General features: G+C 40.7%; 1 protein-coding gene across 1 annotated transcript in view; it reads left to right on the plus strand.

Moving 5' to 3' along the window:
- nmu (neuromedin U) overlaps positions 1-7088 on the plus strand; it is a 47363-nt gene extending 40275 nt beyond the window's left edge. Inside the window, exons 7-9 of the mRNA XM_068028637.1 lie at positions 4419-4493; positions 6529-6582; positions 7053-7088. Of these exons, the coding sequence (XP_067884738.1) occupies positions 4419-4493; positions 6529-6582; positions 7053-7088 (165 nt within the window). The remainder of the gene's footprint in view (positions 1-4418; positions 4494-6528; positions 6583-7052) is intronic.
- Positions 7089-16359: the final 9271 nt, after the last annotated feature.

Below are 16359 nucleotides of genomic sequence, written 5' to 3' on the forward strand. Positions count from 1 at the left end.
TGCTGCCTGCATTGCAATCAATGGTGTGAGGTAATCGTACATTCGGGAGGTATCAAAATTAGCTGCCTGGACTCCTTAAACACAATGGCACCTTTGCAAAATACTTGCTAAGAGGTAGTTGTGCTTAATCATAGCATATCTAATGCACGGTGATAATGGTTTGTCCATCATTGTCGATGATGACAGCATATGGTTCATCTCCAATGCATGCAGTTTGTGGGTTTGTGGGCTGGAAAGTCCAATTTTCATGAGGAATTTTTCCCCAACCATGTTATCAGATGTCAGATTGACCTGCGGATTCATCTTTCTTTGTTTTCCTCTAGGTTCTCTTCAGCTAACTGGATATTGCTTGCCACAAGCTTTGTTGTGCCATCATGAATCATCTTTTGCCACATTTTGTTAGATTGATATTTAGGCAACACTGATGTCTTTTGAGCTGACCATGACAAAAGCATTTACCAAGCTTCAGCTCACTGTCAAATAACTTATTGGATAGTCTAATGTCCAGCATGTGACCGGCCAACCTTAGCTGCAACTTTATTATGATTGCCTCTATGCCTGGCATTCTTACTTTTCTGTGGACCTCACAGGATTTTGCATTACCATCAAAGTTTTGTGATCTTGCTGGGCAATCTATCTGGAAATTATTTAGTTTTCTGATGTGGCAAAAGTAACTGGTCCAGCTATCACACACAAAGTAAGGATATTATAACTATTGCCTTGTAGACTTTAAGTTTGTTGTGCAGACTTTCTTCTAGTCAAATAGTTTACAGGGTTTGGACACATGGAAAAAACAATTCAAGGCCAAAGATTTCTGAAATAAGTTCCTTTTACTTAAGAATCAGCAAGAGATTACAAGTAAGTATCAGATAGTACTGTCACACAGTAATCCCAGATTACACATCAGCATGCACAGATGTACTTTTTTACTTTAAGCTCAAGTGCCTATAAGCAAAAACCACATACGTATGAACACCAGTGAGTCGTCAGTTCGGCAGTGACTTGATGTGGCTCTTTAATTGGCAACTGACCAAGTTGCCCTCGACTGCAGCATTGAGTGCCTTCTTACAATATCTTTTATACCTTTTTCCCAGGAGTGGGCATTGATGTTATATTGACAGGACCTTATTGTCTTATAAAAGTTCTTCTTCATACAAAATGTCCAATAGTATGTTGAGTTCTTTGTCTAAACCATGGGGTAAAAGCCTGCCCTCAAGTTCATTTCCCAATCAATATGAGCTGTTTCCCAAATTCTCTCATCCATCTTATAAGGTTTAGGAATGTTTTGTACCAATTACAGTTCACTCCTGCCCAAGATCTTCTTTATCTATGAAAAACAGCTTGTAGCATTCAGCAGTACAGTTTACTTTGAGAAAGTCTTTTGGCCTTATGAAGTACAATAGTAAAATTTTGGTCAAGTTACAGCAAACTGTACAGGAAAAGTCTATAATCTTACAATTGTCAGTTTAATGTTTCTTTCATCCCATAACCTCACAAGGAGCTTTGTATTGAATTTGAATAGTATTCCACCACAATCTGTAACCTCATGGCCCAGCATGTCCCTCATTCTACCATTACCATCAAGCCGGTGAATCATCCTGTTTCAATGAAGAATGTAGAAGGGCAAGCCAGGAGCAGCACAAGGCATACCTAAATTTGAGGTGACAACCTGATAAAGCTACAACACAGAAGTGCATACATGACAAATATGACAAACAGCAGAAAACATGCTAAGAGATCCCACAACCAATGGATCAGGTCAAAACTCTGCAGTACTGCAACAGGCAGTCATGAATGGTGGTGAACAATTAAAGAACTAATGGTAGGAAAAGGCTCCATAAACTTCTCCATCCTCAATGATGGTGTAGATCAGCACGCGAGTGCAAAAGACAAGGCTGAAGTGTTTTCAACCATCTTCAGTCAGAAGTGCCGAATGAATGATCCATCTCAGCTTCCTCCTGAAGCCAGTGCTCAACCAATTTGAGTCACTCGTGATATCAAAAAATGGCTGAGTACACCAGATACACCAAAGGATACGTCTGATAGCATGAAGTAAAATTGAAGTCAGTGGGAGGAAACCGCTCCACTGGTTGGAGTCATACCTTGCACAAAGGCAGATGGTTGTGGTGTTGGAGGTCAAAAATCTCAACACCAGGACATCGCTGCAGGAGTTCCTCAGTGCAGTGTCCTAGGCCCAACTATCTTCAGCTGCTTCGTCAATGACCTTCCCTTCAACATAAAGTAAGAAGTGGGGCTATTCACTGAACAGTGTTCAGTTCCCTTCACAACTTCTCATAAAGCAGTCAGTGTCCACATGCTGCAAGACCTGGACAACATTCGGGCTTGGGCTAATAAGTGGCAAAGAGCATTTGTGCCACACAAGTGCCAGGCAATGACCATTTCCAACGAGAGAGCCGAATCGCCTCCCCTTGACATTTAATGACATTACCATCATTGAATCCTCCACCATCAACATCCTAGGGAGTCACTATTGGCCAGTAAGTTACTTGACCAACCACATAAATAATAGGGCTACAAAAACAGGTCAGAGGCTGAGTATTCTGTGGCCACTGACTCACCTCCTGTCTCCCCAAAGCCTTTTCATCATCTACAAGGCACAAGTCAGGAGTGTGATGGATACTGTCCACTTGCCTGAATAGGTGCTGCTTCAAAAACGCTCAAGAAGCTCGACACCATTCAGGACAAAGCAGCCCGTTTGATTGACACCCATCCACCACATTAAACTCCCTGCACTTCACTACCACCCTCCCATGTTCAATTAGGGATGGACAATAAATGTTGGCCTTGTCAATGACACCCACATCCCATGAATAAATATAAAAAAACATACTTTACAAAAGTACTACTAGCTTTGAACAATCTCACCATCTAAGAGCACATCATGTGATATGGCACTTCCTAGGTAAGTGAATAGACCCACTCCAGACAGCAGTAATATTGGGTGGTACGTAATGTTTTCACGGGGCAGGCTTCTTTATATCTTCCATCTTCTTTAGACTGATAGTGAGGCCAAATTTCTTATAAGCATCTGAGAAATAGTCCATGATGACTTGGGGGTCTTCTCTGTTGGGAACAAGGGCATGGTCCTCAGTAAACAAGAGCTCCCAAACAAGTTCTACAGACATCTTAGCTCTCGCCTATAAACAGTAGTGTTTATATAATTTGCCATCTGTCCTGAAATGAACATACCCTCCTTTATCCAAGCTCCCGGAGGAATAAGTAAGCAAAGCAGTAAACAAGGTACTAAACAAAAGCAAAATGCTGTAGATGCTGGAAATCTAAACTAAAAACAGAAAATGCTACAAATACTCATCAGGTCAGGCAGCACCTGTGAAGAAAAAAAATTAATGTTTCAGGTCGATGACTTTTCATCAAAACTGGAAAGAAATACAGCTGCAGCAGGTTTTAAGCATGCACAGAGGCAGGGAAAGGCAGAAGAGGAAAAAACAACAAAAGGGAAGGTCTGTGTTAGTATGGAAGGCAGGTGAGATTAAATAATAAAAGGGATGATGGTGCAAGGCCAAAGGGGATGATAATGGGACAAATAAAGGAATAAAACTAGGCCTAGAGGAAATGTAAATGGTATTAGAATCATTACCAACAGTTGCTGTGGTTATGATCTGAAATTGTTGAATGCAGTGTTGAATCTGGAAAGCTGTAAAGTACCTAATCGAAAGATATGATAGTGTATCTCAAGCTTACTTTGAGCTTCTTGGAACAGTGTCGAAGGCCGAGGACAGAGAGGTCAGAGTGGGAGTGGGTAGAGAATTAAAATGACAGGCGGCTGGAAGCTCGGGGTCATGCTTGCGGACTGAACTGAGGTGTTCTACAAAGTGATCGCACAATCCACGTTTGGTCTCCCCCATGTAGAGCAGATCACATTGTGAGTAGCAAACACAGTATACTAAATGGGAAGAAGTACAAGTAAATCACTGTTTCACCTGGAAGGAGTGTTTGGGGCCATGGACAGTGGGAAGGGAGGAGGCAAAACAGCAGGTGTTATATCTCCTGCACTTGCATGGGAAGGTGTTGGGGTGATTAAAGAGTGGTCCAGGGTGCTGTGGAGGATACTTTAAACAGATGACATGAGTCTAGGCTTTTTATTTTTTTGAAAAATTACTGAAGAATGTATTAAAAATTTAAGTATTTCATTCTCAACTGTTATATAAGTTACTGAAAAAGAATCCTATGCTGTTTGTCAGTAACAGAATTAGAACCCATGGGTACTAAAGAGGTTTTTTATGCAAATTATGTGACTTTCAGCAAGAATCATTTCAGCCTGTCTATTCTGCTTTATCCCACATCATGTCTACATAGTTTTCTTTGAAAATGTACTGTTGGCCTCACATGATCAGTTGATCATTGTTCCTCATATGTCCTTGTTCATGTCCTCTCAGTCTTCTGTCCTGCATCCTTTGCTGCAACTTGTCCCTGAGCTTCATGAGAGAAGAATGAAGAAAGGCAGAGGTGATGTACGTAACTCTTTAGTAATCCTGCCAGTACTGTCTTGTGACAATTAACCTTTATTTATTTCTACAATGGAAGATGGCTACTTGGGCCTATGCACAGGTTGAACTGTGAACAGGTTGTCAACAAAACATGAAATCAACATCAGGTGATTTCTAATTTGGTCATTCCAGACAAACTAGCATTTGCCCTAAATCGTTCTTCATAGGGTGCAAGGGATTTAATAATTATTTTTCAGACTTTATGCTTAAACATTGTTCAACATTTTCTAACTTTAAGATCATGATCATTCTTCAACCTTTCTTCCTCTTCTCTTACCAAACACAATTTCTGGGCTATAGATAAACTCCAATTGTTACATGCACATGACGGCAGATCTTCCAAGTTAAATGATTTGATAATACAAAACCTATAGGAGGTGGAGTGTTTAGGCCGATAGGGCTGTCTCAACGGGAAGCTGGTTGGGAAATCTCAAGCCTGCTGTCTCTGATTTTCTATCTATCAATTAAAGAGGGAAAAGAAGAGGCTATGTCCACCCACAATTTCCCAACAAATACTCCCTGCAAGCATCACACCTCCCTGGGAGCACCCAGTCAGGCAGTCCGTCCTTTACTGTCGACAGGTACAAATGCCCAAAGTATAAAAAGATTGCTTGTTAAAATAAAGATTCTACACATTTCCCTAAGCTGAGATATGACATTGATATTCATTTCTATTTATGAGGCATTTTGGGATGTTCTGGAGACGTAAAAGGCAGTAGATAAATACAAATCCATTCTTTTCTTCTGTCTTCCTTTCTATTGCAACAAATGGGTGAGACTTTGTAACTTAGTGAGATGTGACAGTTAAATAAATTTTAATAACTTTTACTGTAATGAGGAAATAAGGATAAGCTGATTGATCAATTCCTTCAATTTCCTGGTATGTATAAACAGCATCTATTAACTTCTCCTGCAGTTTGTGACACTATAGAATAATGCACTAGTAATGGACAAGTACAGAACAATACACTTTTGAAATTGACGTTCGTCCCCTACAGGTATCACTATTAAATTTGTCACAGTCCATTAAAGTGATTGGCGCATTTAACCATAGTGGACTAAATAATACCACATTAAGGTTTTCATTTTGAAAGCGCTTTGTAGATAGTTTAAGCCGACTTATTTGTGTAGGACAGGTTGCAGTTAAACTGCTACATACAGATATTAAACATTTACAAACCTCTCTCTGACTCTAATTTAGGTTTTTCATTTTACAATTTTTCATAAATATTTCTATGAGTAGATACAAAAGATAAACCCCTGATCGTAGAGGACATGGAGTCTACTTTATCGGGTGTCGGTGACACTGAACTCAAGGGATATCCAGTCCAGACCCAAAATTTATAATGGAGACATCACTGTGATCTTCTTCTCAGTAATTTCCTTTGTTGCAATTCAGTTTACAGATATCAATAACAGTGATTGCAGTTATTTACCTCATTTTAGTATTCTGATCTGGCAGTTACCATTAGAATTAGGAATTAGACCAAGTACTAAAGAAATATTGTTGTGTTTATGTTGGGTTTAATTTCAATATCTGATTTAACCCTGAGCATTGCAGATATCACACTGTGTTAAATAATCAACTGGTTTATTTAAAGCATATTCACATTAACAATAAAAAGTCTTAAAGATTGGAGCACATGTCTTAACAGCAGCCTATGTCTGTGAGATGGATTCAAAATGTCTCCCGGAAGCTTCCAGAAATCTCCCACAATTCTACTTCTACTTTCTAGCTCCACCCGGAGGTTTAAGCAACCAAAACTGATCAGTCAAACACTACATTTATCACCAGTGGCAACCATAAGAGAAACGTACTAATCATCATCATTTCTGCTGTATATTACTATCACACATTTCTCAGGAAAATAACATAGGGAAATGATAAGACAGAAACAGCGCCATTTTAACTAATGCATACAATATAGCCGAACTGACAGGGAATAATCATTTTGTTCATGTTGCGGATTAATAAGATTTTTTTTTGTTCTTGTTTTAGGACGGATTTCAAGGACCAGGTGGAATTCAAAGTAGAGGCTATTTTATGTTTAGGGTATGTACCAAAATTTGAAAACTAATATAACAATTCTGCAAATCTCTTAGCATTTGCACCCGGATTTAGATAAATGTAACCTCGGGAACGTCATTAGAATAAATTCAGTACTCTTAGTGGGGAGCTGCATTGGAAGGAGCATGGGTTGGAGACAGAGCTATGAGGGAACACCAGAAATGTGTTCACTATCTGAGCTTTAAATGTAAAAAAACTATTTAGGTCAAAAGCATAGGTTGATGTGATCAAGTTATATGTATAATAGAACTTTTTTGATATTTCTGGTATAAAACTCCCTATTGATGTGACTTACCAAAATTTGAGCCTAACAGTAAACATACGGACCATTACAGACAAATCTGACTATCTTCAACCTGCAGTTTGACTAGGAATCTCAGGGGCACTGTGGTTATGGTTTCACAAGCACAATTTGTTGTCGATAATTCATTATTTGTTTTATATCCTATTTCTAGCCACGAAATGGAAGAAGATCGTCTAGTTTGCCCTAACAGGTACTTTTTTTTTAACAAGGCAGTAATCGAATCCCAGATATTCAGATGACAGTCATAAAGTAATTAACCTTCACTATCACAAACACTGTTTCTTTATAATCATCTAGTTATTCACTGTTTCTTTTATTGTCATTTTGCAGTGCAGATCTGTGATTTGTTTTCCATAATTCAGTTATCTAGACATGTATTTTATTTAAAATAAAAACAGAAAGTGCGGGAAATATTCAGCAGGTCTTGCAGCATCTGTGGAGAGAGAAGTAGAGTTAACGTTTCAGATTTTTTGAGTTCTGATGAAAGGTCAAAAAAGCTGATGAAAGGTCGCCGAGCTGAAACGTTAACTCTGCTTCTCTCTCCACAGATGCTGCCAGACCTGCTGAGTATTTCTAGCACTTTCTGTTTTTATTTCAGATTTCAGATTTCCAGCATCCGCAGTATTTTGCTTTTATGTATTTTGTTTAGACTACTTGCTTTGTTTTCTACCGGCAATAATGTATTTTTGATTTCTGTTTATGGATTTCACAGTGTGTTTTACTTGTATTAACCTAGGAAAGCTGATGCAGTTGTGCTGTGCCTATCTTTGTTCACTGGTACATTGCACATAATGTTATAAAATATTCCAGTTCCTCCTGCCTACCTGCTGACATTGACTCAATGGGGCTAAGTTTGACTTTGTGCTATTATGTAAATTGGGTGTTAGTGAATCCTGTAGCCCGTTTTCAACTCTCCTGACTTTTATTTCCACTGGATTTAATGGAATTAAGTGGAAATAAAAATCATGAGAGATATAAAACAGGCTGCCGATTCGTTAGTCCTTTAGCTTTCAGGGACAGCAGGATAGGTACTCACATTGAAAGCCTTCTGGCTACTGTTTTTGGAAAACAACCAATGGGACCCAAAATGCCTGCAGCATTGGCGACATTTCTGCACCCTTTTCTAGACCCAAGGCTGGGGTCCTCGGAGCCTAGGTTAATGACCTGAACTCACAAATATGGATGAATTTATATCAAGTTAGACAGAGAGCACATTGCCTGATTAATATCCAGTCATGGCCAGGGGCAGGTAAATTGATCCACAAATCTCTTTGGTACTGTAACCGTGAATGCAACCCAATAAGCTACTAATTTTGTTTGCTGCAGTTAAGCATTGAGCTGATGCTTTCATAGATTTAACCACCACATATTTCAAGATTTAATTCTTGATCAACACAAGGTATCATTATTCGATGTAATGCATAATTCTCTTTCAGTTCCTTGCTCCCATAACATTTATTTTACATTTATCTAAAATGAATTGTATCAGCTACCTATTGGATCTGGTACCTGAAAAAATTATGCTAATGAAACAGGTTGCATTTTAAAACACATATTTGTTCTGCTTCTATTCTGGTGTCATCTGCAAACTTAGAGGTGTTCATCCAATTCAATGATATAACTGGGGCTAAATTGGACAGTTCTTGGAAATTGCTTGGGGCTTGCTATGCGCGATTACCCTGCATGCGTTTTTGTGCTGCCTGCTCATTACCATGATTATAATGTGCAGCCAGTGCTAATCAAGCGGTTGAGTGGCGGCTTGGCTCAAGAGGCCCAGAATCGTGAGTAGTCAGCATAAGTTAAAACCAGCCGGCACAACTTAAAGGAGAGAAACATTGCGGCTGGAGCAGATGATTTAAGTCCTTGTACAAGTTGCTTGGACATGGAAAATGACTGAATAATAGCACAACATGAGAAAGTACATGCTCAAAGTATCTCGGACGATGCACAGGAGGCCTTGGTAGAGGTGGTGCAAAGGAAGAGAGAAGTGCTATATGCACAAGGGGCCAGGTGACCCTCTAGGCATGCGGTCAAAAAGCAGTGGGAACAGGTAGCCATGGTGTTCAATACAAGGGATCAAGCCTGGAGGACCAGGATATAGTGCTGTAAAAAGTTCAATGAACTCACGTGAGTGGTCAATGTCAGTGAATTCATCTTCAAATGCCATATCCCACAAACTGCGACACTAGCCTTAGGCACTGCTCAATGCACTATATCCCATAACTTAAATACCAACAATTTCCATCAGTCACAATTCATACCTTCACCTCAGCTTCACACACTTAGGACTGCTGCAGCATAACACAGACAGCTCACATCTTGTACACACTGCCAGCTATTCAACCATGACAGCCACATCACCCAAACACATTGCAGAACACTCACCAACACACTTCCCTCTCTTTGCAGGACAAGATGGTGCACAACCAGAGACAGCAAGAGATAACTGGCACAAAATGATGCACCTGTATGCGCTTAACCCTGATAGAGGAGACAATGCTTGCTATTATTGGAGCAGCCATTGCTGAGACCATGGCCAGTGGCGAGGCTGAAATCATTGAAGATGACAGTATGCTCATACCTAATCCTTCTTCTCACATCCCACTTCCCCCCTTCCCGTAATCTGATTCACAAGCTGGAGTTGGTATGAGCGTGCACCTTTTACTTTCCACACCACAACCTTAAACTTGTACCTGTTTCCTATCTGATACCCAAGAACTGCCATCTGGCCAGGCAGTGGTGGAAGAGCAACAGGTGGAAGAGAAACAAGACATTGATGCTGAAGAAACACTGTTACTTGATTTAGCACTCGCAGCTACCAGCTCTAATTCAGTCAGTGCTTGTAATTGACAAGATAACATAGGGGTGGAATTTACACATGGTGAGACACTGGGCACAAGGGGTGTACAGCAAGGACAGGGGGCAAGGATATCACAGGTGCCAGCTCGCTGGAGGGTGAAGTCACACATGAGTTCTGCTCTGGAGGACTCAGAGAAACACTTTGATGGGGCATCCTACAGAAGAACACTGATAGATATGTACCACAAAATGCTTGGTACATTGGGTACAAAGGCATGTGGTTGTCAAGGAGCAGGGAGGAGTCCAGCACCAACTTGGCACATGGCTTTGTGCAGAGCTTGGAGCCTATCCTTTCCAGCATGGAAGTGGTGGCCAATTCCATTAGCACATTTGTGGCCCAACCATGATGCAGTGTCTGATGCTAACGTCCCAGCTTCCATTGCAGCACAAGCAGAAACCACCCAACATCTGAGTTCTGCAGTGGAAACTCAGACTGAGATCATGCACGATAAACTTGCCGCCATGCATGCTCAGCCTACTGCCATTTTGGCTGTGGATATGTGCAAAGGATGTCACAGCAGTCCAGAAATCTGTCCTTCAACAGATTACTAGGATTGCTGAGGCACTGTGTCAGGGCAGTTGCAGTGGGTTCATCGAGCATGAACTTGCTGTCCTCACTCAAGAAGTCCCACTCCCTGGCTCGATCTCCATAGCCCTGCAAGTCTATTTCTCTCAGGTGGCCATCCAGGAGCACCAGAAACTTCAAAGGTTCATGGACAACAGGCACTAAGGGAATGCACAAGGGTGATTATTGACTTTTGTATGCAATATGGCATAATTTAATCTATACATTTAGTTTGAAATGTTTATTTTGTGTTGGCTTTTATTTTTGCATTGATGGTCAATGACAGATGGAGGGTAACATGTGGGATTATTGGTGAATGGGGAATTGGGTTGCAGTTACTGGTTTGACAGTCATATGAGTTCTTCACATACAGCCCATGCAGAAAAGGGCTGTCTAGGTTGCCAACTCCCTTCATCCTCCTCCTCCTCATGCTGCTCACTGTATAGTTGGTGGCAAGGGCTGTGCTCTCATGATGGCAAGGTTGTATGACATGCAGCAGACCAGCATGAAACTTAACACCTGCTCCCAAGTACTGCAGTGCTCCTCCAGACTGTTCTACACTTCATGTGGCAAAGTAGCTTTCATTCTTTGCATGCTGTGCACGTATGCATAGAATCATAGAAAGTTTATGGCACAGAAAGAGGCCACTTGGCCCATAGTGTCTGTGCTGGCCGAAGAACAAGCCACTCAGCCTAATCCCACCTTCCAGCATTTGTTCCAAAGCCCTCCTTGTTATGGCACTTGAGGTGCATATCCAGACACCTTTTAAATGAGTTGACGGCTTCTGCCTCTGCTACCCTTTCAGGCAGTGAGTTCCAGACCACCACCACCCTCTGTGTGAAAAAACTTATCCTCATCTCCCCTCTAATCTTTCTACCAATCACTTTAAATCTATGTCCCCTAATCACTAACCTCACCGCTTAGGCGAATAGGTCCTTCACATCCACTCTATCCAGGTCCTTCACAATTTTGTACATTTCAATCAAATCTCCCCTCAGCCTTCTCTGTTCCTAGGAGAACAAACACATCCTATCCAATCTTTCCTCATAGCTGCATTTTTTACAGTCGACCAGAACTGCACACAGTACTCAAGTTGTGGCCTAACTAATGATTTATATAGTTCCAGCATAACCTCCCTGATCTTATATTCTATGCCACAGCTGATAAAGGAAAGAATTCCATATGCCTTCTTAACCACCTTATCAACCTATCCTGCTACCTTCAAGAATCTGTGGACATTCACTCCAAGGCCCCTCTACACCTCTGAATATTCTCCCATGAATCATGTATTCATTTGTCTTGTTTGACCTCCCCAAATGCATCATCTCACACTTCTCCAGGTTAAATTCCATTTGCCACTTTTCTGCCCAACTGACCAGTCCATTGATATCTTCCTGCAGTCTACAGCTATCCTTCTCGCTATCTACCACATGGTCAATTTCTGTCGTCTGTAAACTTCTTGTTCATGCCCTCTACGTTTAGGTCTAAATTGTTAATATATAGCACAAAAAGCAGTGAACCTAGTACTGAGCCCTGTAAAACACCACTGGAAACAGCCTTCCATTCACAAAAACAGCCATCAACAATTACCCTTTGTTTCCTGCCCATGAGCCAATTTTGTATCCAGCTTGCGACAGTCCCTGGATCCCATGGGCTTTTATTTTTTTAACCAGTCCGCCATGTGGGCCCTTGTCAAAAGTCCTGCTAAAATCCATGTAGACTATATCAACTGCACTACCCGCATCAATGCTCCTTGTTAATTCTTCAAAAAATTCAATCAAGTTAGTCAGACAAATCTTCCCTGAACAAATCCATGCTGACTATCCAATCCATGACCTTCTAAGTGACAGTTTATCTTGTCTCTCAGAATTGATTCCAATAATTTGCCCATTACTGAGGTTAGACTGACTGGCCTTTAATTATTTGGTCTATCACTTGCTCCCTTTCTAAACAAAGGTACAACGTTAGCAGTCCTCCAATTCTCCAGCACCAGACTGGTATCCAGTGAGGACTGGAACATGATGGACAGACCCTCTGCTATTTCCTCCCTGGCTTCTTTTAACAGCCTGGGGTACATTTCATCCGGCCCTGGTGATTTATCAACTTTCAAGGATGCTGATCCCATTAATACCTCCTCTCTCCCTATGTTTATCACATCCAATACTTCACACCCCTCTTCTTTAACGACAATATCTGTATCGCTCCCTCTTTTGTGAAGACAGACGCAAAGTATTCATTAATAACTATACCAACATCTTCCACCCCTGCACATAGGTTACCTTTTTGGTCTTTTATGGGGCCTACTTTTTCCTTAGTTATCCTCTTACTCTTAATGTATTGATAAAACTTCTTTGGTGTTACAACCGAGGTGGGAGGAGTGCACTGTTCATTCTACTGTCCACTTCTCACAGGTCACAACATATATTTACATTTTTCCACTTACCGATACGGTCAATCTTATACTCTATTTGTCCCAGAATAAAACACACTAACCAGGTTTCTTTAATAAACAACAAAAGTATCCATTTATTATAAAACAAGTCTTAAGCAGTAATAAAGTAAAGCATACCAACACAGATTGAAATATTAAAGTTCCCTTTTTATCTTAGCCTCTCACACTCACACACATATACACTGGTTAACCTGAAAAATAAAAGGATTTTTGTTTTTAGAGCTCTATTACAGACAAAAAAACTTGGGCTGAATACTTGCTCAATCTTGAAGAAACAGCAGATTCACACCAGAAGTGCGTCCCCATTGCAGATACCATTTTGGTCCTCCAAGGGCACCATTTGCACCCAAAAAATTGGGAGCAACGGTTCCGAATGTGTGTTCAAGTGCTTCATCTTTCCAACCTACTTAGGAGTGTGGATGAACCTGATGTAAACAAGTTGAGAGGATAATGATGGGAATTTGGGTGATTCAGATTATAGCCCATGATTACAGTATTAGTGGAAAGCTTTGTTAGCATGTCAACATATTTTGCCATAGAAATTGCCCATACGATATACAGATGTAGGCTAGGCTTTTCTCTACATTAAAGAAGGAAAATTTAGAGAGATAGTCACACTGGTTCACTTGTGCATGCCTGCTCTGAATCATGCACAGTCTCGGGGTAAAAGGATGAGAGGGGTCGCTTGCTCAGTCATCTCTTCCGTGCTTCTCTGATTTTGCACGAATGACCCAGCATGATTTGTTTCCTTCTTATAGAAAAGAAGCAACAGGCTTTTCCTGATGTTACCCCATTCTCTTATATGACTTGCCTGAACTTGAGGCCAAGCTTCCATGGTAAAGAAATGTGTTGTACCAGTGAACTGCCATTTTAAATTCAATGCTGTGTTGTAGTGAATCTATATGGTTTAATTAGTTTGGAACCTATCCTCAGTCTAGATAAAGAGAATATTTACTGTGTAACTATTACAATCATTTCATTTTGCAGGAACATGAACATCTTTCGGAATGATTGACACACATGCCGAAAATGATTTATAGAGCGCAACGTGCGAGCAGCTATGGCTACGCCTTTCTATAATTGGCCTGATAAATTGTTTAGTTACGTCTTTTAAACACCTGCAATGTGCATGCTAACTTAATACACTTTGTTGAAAATTGTTGATTTGCTAATGAATTTCACCATTAAAATTGAAGGTAAACTTGTGAAATGTTTCAGTGTATTTTAGCAAAGTAAGGCACACCTATGGTTAATGGGTAAATATCACTTTAAGGCCAAACTCTGTAATATGGTGCATGTTAGTAGATTCCCTTCTCACCCTCTCTGTTTATGATGTTGTCACTAAATGTACAAGTTATATTGAAATTCTTAGTAAAGTTTCTGTGTCTTTTGTTTGAAAACATTCCCTCTTTTGATTGACATATGCTTTAAAAGTACTGTCAAATGTGCGCAGGGTTTTAATACTATTCGTCCATGAACAAACTGTTGTGTGCAATGAAGAAATTATGAGGGTGATTCCCTGTTCATCCATCTGTGTCCACCTACTGCTCCCATGGCAACAGATGCCATGGTTCCAGGTCCTCCACAGAAGGTTTCAGATCTTCTTTATCATTTCCCTAATAAACCTCACTCACTAGATACATTGTTTCTCAAACAGCTGTAAGAAGGCTTGCTGGAATCTAAGTTACAGTGGACATATGGGAACCCCCTGCCCCGCCTCCCATCCCCTCCACAGCCCCTCCCCTCCCATCCACAGAAATTCATCCCTGTATATTTTACAGGTGAGAGGCAATATTATTGCAGGTTCTGGGTTGCTGCCAATGACTGATATTCCCAAACAGGTTGGAAGGTGTTTCCGTTGTTAATTGTATATCAATTGGGTGTTTCATTGTATTCAGGTGGTGGGCATTAATTGTATGTATATATATATATATATATGGAGCAGGCTGAAACTGTGGTTGTTGGATTTGAGGTGCACAATATGTAATGCGTGTCTCTTGTAAATTAAAACTTGTAAGTGTATACAGACTAGGCTGTGGTTGTGTCTTGCACTGCCTAGCTATGTGAGTTGTAACACTGTTAAACTCACCACTTCTTGCTTATTTTAAAATCCAGCAAAGACATATGTTAGTTGCTTCAATATTTGATTGGTTGGGCTTATTCAGCAGGATTTTATTACTTTTACCTGCAGAGACCTAGAAATTCAAGGCTTGATCTGCAAATAATCCTCATTCTGTGCCTGTCAAGTACTTTACCAGCTCCTTAACTGCTCAAGTACTGGTCAATGGCATTAATCCAGCTCCAGAAAACTAGGAAATTAAGCAGACCCGTATATTTTTGAAGCTCAATTCACCAACATTGCCAACCCCTCGGGTTTCAACTTCATTATCATTTGCTGTACACTAACTTTTCAATATAAATGGCCTAATCATTGTGAAGGAGAATAATCAATAATCAAGGTTAGAACTGGATGCAGACACTAACCAAGAAAAGCCAGAGGACTGGAGGACAGCGAATGTGGTACCATTATTCAAGAAGGTTGGCTGGGATAAACCAGGTAATTACAGGCCAGTGAGCCTAACATCAGTGGTAGGTTACAGGAAAAAATTCTGAGGGACAGGATTAATCTCCACTGGGAAAGGCAGGGATTAATCAAGGATAGTCAGCATGGCTTTGTCAGGGGGAGATCAGGTCTAACAAACTTGACTGCATTTTTCGAGGAGGTGACTAGATGTGTAGATGACGGTAAAGCAATTGATGTAGTCTACATGGACTTCAGTAAGGCTTTTGATAAGGTCCCACATGGGAGATTGGTTAAGAAGGCAAGAGCCCATGGGATCTAGGGCAATTTGGCAAATTGGATCCAAAATTGGCTTAGTGGCAAGAGGCAGAGGGTGATGGTCGAGGGTTGTTTTTATGATTGGAAGCCTGTGACCAGTGGTGTACCACAGGGATCGGTACTGGGACCCTTGTTGTTTATAGTGTACATTAATGATTTAGACGTGAATATAGGAGGTATGATCAGTAAGTTTGCAGATGACACGAAAATTGCTGGTGTCGTAAATAATGAGGAGGAAAGCCTTAGATTACAGGATGATATAGTTGGGCTGGTAAAATGGGCAGAGCAGTGGCAAATGGAATTTAATCCTGAGAAGTGTGAGGTGATGCATTTTGGGAGGACTAACAAAGCAAGGGAATATACAATGGATGGTAGGACCCGAGGAAGTACAGAGGGTCAGAGGGACCTTGGTGTACTTGTCCATAGATCACTGAAGGCAGCAGCACAGGTAGATAACATGGTTTGGAAGGCATATGGGATACTTGCCTTTATTAGCTAAGGCATAGAATATAAGAGCAGGGAGGTTATGATGGAACTGTATAAAAAGCTAGTTAGGCCACAGCTGGAGTACTGTGTACAGTTCTGGTCACCACACTATAGGAAGGATGTCTTTGCACTGGAGAGGGTGCAGAGGAGATCCACCAGGATGTTAAAATAAAAGCAAAATACTGCAGATGCTGGAAATCTGAAATAAAAACAAGAAATGCTGGAAATACTCAGCAGGTCTTGCAGCATCTGTGGAG

Source organism: Heterodontus francisci, chromosome 1, assembly GCF_036365525.1.
Source record: "Heterodontus francisci isolate sHetFra1 chromosome 1, sHetFra1.hap1, whole genome shotgun sequence".
Taxonomy (NCBI): domain Eukaryota; kingdom Metazoa; phylum Chordata; class Chondrichthyes; order Heterodontiformes; family Heterodontidae; genus Heterodontus; species Heterodontus francisci.